This window comes from Rhinopithecus bieti, unplaced genomic scaffold, assembly GCF_001698545.2.
Source record: "Rhinopithecus bieti isolate Rb0 unplaced genomic scaffold, ASM169854v2 scaffold_13317, whole genome shotgun sequence".
Taxonomy (NCBI): Eukaryota; Metazoa; Chordata; class Mammalia; order Primates; family Cercopithecidae; genus Rhinopithecus; species Rhinopithecus bieti.
In genome coordinates, this window is record NW_016807516.1 from 960,516 (window position 1) to 967,511 (window position 6,996).

The 6,996-nt window shown below is 50.9% G+C and overlaps 1 protein-coding gene across 4 annotated transcripts in view; it reads left to right on the forward strand.

Annotated features, from left to right (window-relative positions):
* Positions 1-6,184: 6,184 nt before the first annotated feature.
* The window catches only part of TMEM191C (transmembrane protein 191C), a 5,228-nt gene continuing 4,416 nt past the window's right edge, over positions 6,185-6,996 (forward strand). For 2 of the 4 annotated variants that reach the window (XM_017882568.1, XM_017882570.1), the window contains exons 1-2: positions 6,189-6,517; positions 6,798-6,921. In XM_017882568.1, coding sequence (XP_017738057.1) covers positions 6,222-6,517; positions 6,798-6,921 — 420 coding nt within the window. In that variant the 5' untranslated portion in view covers positions 6,189-6,221. Of the gene's footprint in view, positions 6,518-6,797; positions 6,922-6,996 lie in introns of all 4 variants that reach the window. The other 2 variants (XM_017882569.1, XM_017882571.1) reach the window with 2 other exon arrangements.

Consider the following 6,996-nt stretch of genomic DNA (forward strand, 5'->3'; position numbering starts at 1 on the left):
TCGCCCGGCTAGTTTTTTGTATTTTTAGTAGAGACGGGGTTTCACTGTGTTCGCCAGGATGGTCTCGATCTCCTGACCTTGTGATCCGCCCGTCTCGGCCTCCCAAAGTGCTGGGATTACAGGCTTGAGCCACCGCGCCCGGCGAGACCTCATTTCTACAAAAAAAAATCAGCCATGCTGTAGTCCCAGCTACTGGGGGAGCTGAGTGGGAGGATTCCTTGAGCCCAGGATTTCAAGACCGCAGTGAGCTAGGTCAGCCTGGGTGACAGAGCAAGATCCCGTCTAACAAAAAATTAAAATTGAAAAATACGGGCCAGGTGTGTGTGGTGGCTCATGCCTGTAATCCCAGTACTTTGGGAGGCTGAGGCAGGTGGATCATTTGAAGTCAAGAGTTTGAGACCAGCCTGACCAACATAATGAAACCCTATCTCTACTGAAAATACAAAAATTAGCCAGAAGTGGTGGCGGGCATCTGTAGTCCCAACTACTTGGGACGCTGAGGCAGGAGAATCACTTGAACCACCATGCCCGGTCTAATTTTTTTGTTTGTTTGCTTTTTTAAGTAGAGACAGTGTTTCGCCATGTTGGTCAGGCTGATCTTGAACACCTGACCTCAAGTGATCCACCCGCCTCAGCCTCCCAAAGTGCTGGGATTATAGGCATGAGTCACCGCGCCCGATCTGAAGACATTTTTTAGTGGTTGATTGAGTTGGGGTCTCACTGTTGCCCAGGCTGGAGTGTAGTGGCATTATAGCTCACTGCAGCCTTAAACTCCTGGGCGCAAGAGATCCTCCCAGCTCAGTCTTCTGAGTATCCAGGACTACAGGTACACACCGCCACACCCAACTCATTTTAAATTTTTTCTTTTTTTTTTTTTTTGAGATGGAGTCTTGCTCTGTCACCCAGGCTGGAGTGCAGTGGTATGATCTCGGCTCATTGCAAGCTCCGCCTCCTGGGTTCACGCCATTCTCCAACCCACCACCACGCCTGGCTAATTTTTTCTATTTTTAGTAGAGACCAGGTTTCACCGTGTTAGCCAGGATGGTCTCGATCTTCTGACCGCGTGATCCACCCGCCTCGGCCTCCCAAAGTGCTGGGATTACAGGTGTGAGCCACCACGCCCGGCCTAAATTTTTTTTGTAGAGACAGGGTCTTGCTATATTGCCCAGGCTGGTCTGGAACGCCTGGCTTCAAACAGTCCTGCTGCCTCAGCTTCCTAAAGCGCTTGGGATTACAGGCATGAGCCACTGCACCCTGCCTGAGTGAAGACCTTTGATGCCCAATCACAGTAAGCGTCCATTACCTCTGCCAGAGCAGCCAAAAGCTAGATGTTGGTTGACATCACATACAAGCAATGATCCAGATTCAGGGACCCCGGCACACTGCTAATGGCACTGTTTTTTTTTTTTTTGAGACGGAGTCTCACTCTGTCACCCAGGCTGGAGTACAGTGGCCGGATCTCAGCTCACTGCAAGCTCTGCCTCCCGGGTTTATGCCATTCTCCTGCCTCAGCCTCCCGAGTAGCTGGGACTACAGGCGCCCGCCACCTCGCCTGGCTAGTTTTTTGTATTTTTTTAGTAGAGACGGGGTTTCACCATGTTAGCCAGGATGGTCTCGATCTCCTGACCTCGTGATCCGCCCGTCTCGGCCTCCCAAAGTGCTGGGATTACAGGCTTGAGCCACCGCGCCCGGCCTAATGGCACTGTTAATGGGCCATCTGGGGGAGCACTTGGTGCAAATGGTGACCAAGTATGGTCACCTCCATGACCTGCAATCCACTGTGGGGTAAGTGTCATGGTAAAGTTTCTTACATGTTCACAGAGACAAACTTATAAGAGCAAAGCATTGGCCAGGCACGGTGGCTCAAGCCTATAATCCCAGCACTTTGGGAGGCCGAGATGGGCGGATCACGAGGTCAAGAGTTCGAGACCATCCTGGCTAACACGGTGAAACCCCGTCTCTACTAAAAAATACAAAAGCTAGCCAGGCGAGGTGGCGGGCACCTGTAGTCCCAGCTACTCGGGAGGCTGAGGCAGGAGAATGGCATAAACCCGGGAGGCGGAGCTTGCAGTGAGCTGAGATCCGGCCACTGTACTCCAGCCTGGGTGACAGAGCAAGACTCCATCTCAAAAAAAAAAAAAAGCAAAGCATTAAGAAGTTTAAGAGGCCAATGCAGGAGGATCACTTGAATTTTGAGACCATCCTGTGCAACAAATGAGACTCTATCCCTATTAAAAAAAAAATAATTTTTTGTTTTGTGTTTTTGAGATGGAATCTCGCTCTGTCTCCCAGGATGGAGTGCAATGGCGTGATCTCGGCTCACTGCAACCTCCGCTACCTCCTTGAATTCCTGACCTTGTTCAAGTGATTCTTCTGCCTCAGCCTCCCTAGTAGCTGGGATTACAGGCACCCGCCACCCCACCCGGCTAATTTTTGTATTTTTAGTAGAGACGGGGTTTTGCCATGTTGGCCAGGCTGGTCTCAAACTCCTGACCTCAGGTGATCCACCCGCCTTGGCCTCCCAAAGTGCTGGGATTACAGGTGTGAGCCACCACACTGGGCCAATTTTTAAAAATTTTATTATTTTAGAAATGGGGTCTTACTATGTTTCTCAGGCTGGACTTGAACTCTGGACCTCAAGAGATCCTTCTGCTTTAACGTCCTGAGTCGCTAGGACTTAAGGCATGCACCACTGCACTCCAACATCTAATTTTATTTCTCCTCTTATCACGAGCCAGTTTTTTCAGCACAAGTTGTCATGTGGTCATGGGGGTGGCTACCTCAAATCCTCCTTGCCCTGTAGTTTAGTCTTGGTTCTGTTCCCATGTGCTGTAGGTTGCCTTAGGAACCAGCATAAGTCCTAGTTCTTGCCCAGTAGAGGTGGGGGTTCCCAGCTCTCTAAAGAGACACACAAGATATAGCATACTGACTTGCTCTTTTAGGTCCCTCATGGTTACAAGGTGGCTAGAGCAGTTCCAGCCAGTAGGCAACAAAGACAATGTTGCTCCCATGTGTCCTTTTGCAGAAACTCAAACCTCTCAGAAGCCCACAGCCAACTTTCCCTAGTGTTTCAGAGGCAGAATTCTCCAAGGGAAGTGAGACATCCATGGTTGGTTTAGACCAGTCTTGCTTTACACCTGGGGAGAGGATGGGCCTGGCTCCCCAGGAGAACAAATTTAGGGGCTTGTATCAGCAAGAAGGAAGAGAGAGAGAGAGAGCAGTTTTAAGAGGTTGCTAGGTGGCCAGGTGCGGTGGCTTCTGCCTGTAATGGGAGGCCGAGGCGAGTGGATCACTTGAGGTCAGGAGTTCAAGACCAGCCTGACCAAGGTGAAACCCCATCTGTACTAAAAATACAAAAGTTACCTGGGCGTGGTGGCGGGTGCCTGTAATCCCAGCTACTCGGGAGGCTGAGACAGGAGAATCGCTTGAACCTGGGAGGTGGAGGTTGCAGTGAGTCAAGATCATGCCACTGCACTCCAGTCTGGGTGACACAGCAAGACTGCATTAAAAATAATAATAATAAGTAAGGCTGGTAGGCAACCAACTGTGTGTGCAGATTCTTTAAGCTTTCCTACTAGATTTTTTTTGAGATGGAGTTTTGCTCTGTTGCCCAGGCTGGAATGTGATGGCGCGATCTTGGCTCACTGCAACCTCCGCCTCCCCGGTTCAAGTGATTCTCCTGCCTCAGCCTCCAGAGTAGCTAGGATTACAGGCACTTGCCACCATGCCCAGGTAATCTTGTATTTTTAGTAGAGATGGGGTTTCATCATGTTGGTCAGGCTGGTCTTGAATTCCTGACCTTGTGATCCACCCCCCTTGGCCTCCCAAAGTGCTGAGATTACAGGCATGAGCCACCATGCCCAGCCTCTTCTACTACTTATTTTTATTTTTACTTTTTTGAGATGGAGGCTCACCCTGTTGCCCAGGCTGGAGTGCAGTGGCGCGATCTCAGCTCACTGCAACCTCCGCCTCCTGGTTTTATGTGATTCTCCTGCCTCCTCCCAAGTAGCTGGGATTACAGGCCACCACGCCCAGCTAATTTTTTGTATTTTTAGTAGAGATGGGGTTTCACCATGTTGGCCAGGCTGGTCTCGAACTCCAGATCTCAGGTGATCCACCCACCTTGGCCTCCCAAAGTGCTGGGATTACAGGCGTGAGCCACAGTGCTTGGCCTCTACTACTACTATTTTTTTGTTTTTGAGACAGAGCCTCGCTCTGTCACCAGGCTGGAGTGCAGTGGTGCAATCTCAGCTCACTGTAACCTCTGCCTCCCAAGTAGCTGGGACTATAGGCACGCACCACCATATCCGGCTAAATTTTTTTTTTTTTTTGTATTTTAGTAGAGGTGGGGTTTCACCATGTAGGCCAGGATGGTCTTGATCTCTTGACCTCGTGATCCACCCACCTCGCCTCCCAAAGTACTGGGATTACAGGCGTGAGCCACCGTGCCCAGCCGTTTACTACTACTTCTTAGAGGGTGAGATGCGGGAAGATCGCTTGAGCCCTGAAGTTTGCGGCTGCAGTAAGCTTTTGATGGTGCCACTGCACTCCAACCAGGGTTACAACAGGACCCTGACTCTAAAAAGAAAAAAAAAGCATACACTATTAATACTTCCTCCTTACTATAATGTTTACTGTGACCTTTATCAGACTAGAGAGTCCTTTTATCTCTCCCTTTTGTAAGAGCTTTTAGAATTATCAATAGATGGTTGGGTGAGGTGGCTCAGGCCTGTAATCCCAGCACTATGGGAGGTGGGTGGATCACGAGGTCAGGAGTTCAAGACCAGCCTGGCCAAGGTAGTGAAACCCTGTCTCGACTAAAAATACAAAAAAATTAGCTGGGCGTGGTGGTGAGTGTCTGTAATCCCAGCTACTCTGGAGGCTGGGGCAGAGAATTGCTTGAACCCGGTAGGCAGAGGTTGCAGTGAGCCGAGATTGTGTCACTGCACCCCAGCCTGGGTGACAGAGTGAGACTCCATCTCAGAAAAAAAAAAAAAAATTATCAATAGACGGTGACCCTCATCTTCATGTTTTCTGTATCTATTGAAGTGCACCATTGAGATCGTAGAGTTCTTCCCTGTTTGTCCAAATGGTGAACAACACTGATTTTCTGATGTTGAACAATCCCTGGAATAAACTCTGCTTGGTTTCTATGGATTTCTGTTTCCCTTTAGATTTTGTTAGTAATTTATTTTGGATTTTTGCATCCAAGTTCATAATTGTACTCGACAAACAAAGGCAGATTTTAAAAGGACAAGTTGGGAGGCTAAGGCGGAAGGATCACTTGGGCCTGGGAGATTGAGGCTGCAGTGAGCCTTGATTGTGCCACTGTACTCCAGCCTGGTGACAGCAAGACCTTGTCTCTAAAATAGTAATAAATAAAAGGACGAGTTTACTTACAGTCTCACCAAGCAATGAAAGAGCTTATCTTCCTCCTGTTTCCTTTGCGGATCTTGCTCATGTATTTTATCTTAGTTACTTTAGCATAAATGCTAAATCAAATTCTTTTTCACTAGACATCATCATAGCTCTAGGCATGCCACATAATAAATACCGAAACGTATTAATCATTAAAATTGTTTCCTTTTTTTGTGGCTACTGTAACCACTTCAGCGAACCATTTAATCCATAGTGGGTTTAAATTATTTTTTCTCGGCTGGGGGCGGTGGCTCACGCCCGTAGCCCTTTGGGAGGCCGAGGCGGGTGGATCAGGAGGTCAGGAGATCGAGACCATCCTGGCTAACACAGTGAAACTCCGTCTCTACTAAAAGTATTAAAAAAAAAAAAAGCCGGGCATGGTGGCGGGCGCCTGTAGTCCCACCTACTCGGGAGGCTGAGGCAGGAGAATGGCGTGAATCCGGGAGGCAGAGCTTGCAGTGAGCCGAGATCGCGCCACTGCACTCCAGCCTGGGGGACAGAGCGAGACTCTGTCTCAAAAAAAGAAAAAATATTTTTTCTCCTTCCTGGGATAAATTTCCCAGGAAAGGGATAATTGGGTCAAAAGATAGGAACATATTTATGGGTTCTTTCCTACAAGAGATCGATCAGTTTCCGAGTGCCATCTGCAATGTGGGGGAACCAATCTTCAATTTGCCTGCATTTGGTCTTAGTATTTTATTAATTTTTTATTGATCCAATTACGGCTCTTTGACACAATTTTTATCAGTGATGGACTAAGTGTGATCCGGCCTGACCTGTCTCCCGCCGGTGTGAGAAGAGGCATGTGTCAGGTTGCGCTCGGGCTCCCCCTGCCGCCCGTTGTGATCCAGCCCGCTAGGCGCTCCCTGCCGCCCATTGTGACGCCCGCCAGTCGCAGGCTGGGTCCCCTAGGCGGTCGGCGTTTAGGTACGGTCTCCACAGCCATGGCCGCGACGCAGGAGCTGCTGCTGCAGTTGCAGAAGGATAACCGAGATGGTCGCCAGCGGAAGCAGGAGCTAGAGAAGCTGATGCGCGGGCTCGAGGCCGAGAGCGAGAACCTCAACCGGCGCCTGCAGGACCTGAGCGAGCGGGAGCGAAGGTGCGCGGGGAACGCCGCTCTACCTGGCGGGCGCGCGAGGGTCCGTCCCGCAGGCAGCGCCGCGAGGGGCTTCGCAGAGTACCAGGCCGATCCGCCCGGGCCCGCACCTCTGCTCTAGGCCCTTGGGTAACGGGCGATCCACCCAGGGGACCTAGGTGGGGGACTCGGTCAGGACTTCCCCGTCCCCAATCATGAGCCTGTGGCTGGTCCTTCCCGGTGACTGCGGGATCCTGAGCGACCCAGTCAGCCTTGTAGCGCCAACCTCAGTTTCCCTCTGCAGCCTGCTGCGGAGGCGAAGCCAGGCAGCACAGCCTCTGCAAGGGGAGGCGCGCGAGGAGGCGCGGGAGCGCGCGGAGCGGGTGCGCAAAAGGCTGGAGGAGGCGGAGCGCCACAAGGAGGACTTGGTGAGGAAGAGTCCTGGAATGGGGCTGGATCCACGGTGGAGTGGGGCAGGGCGGGCGGAAGGGGGCGGGATCCGG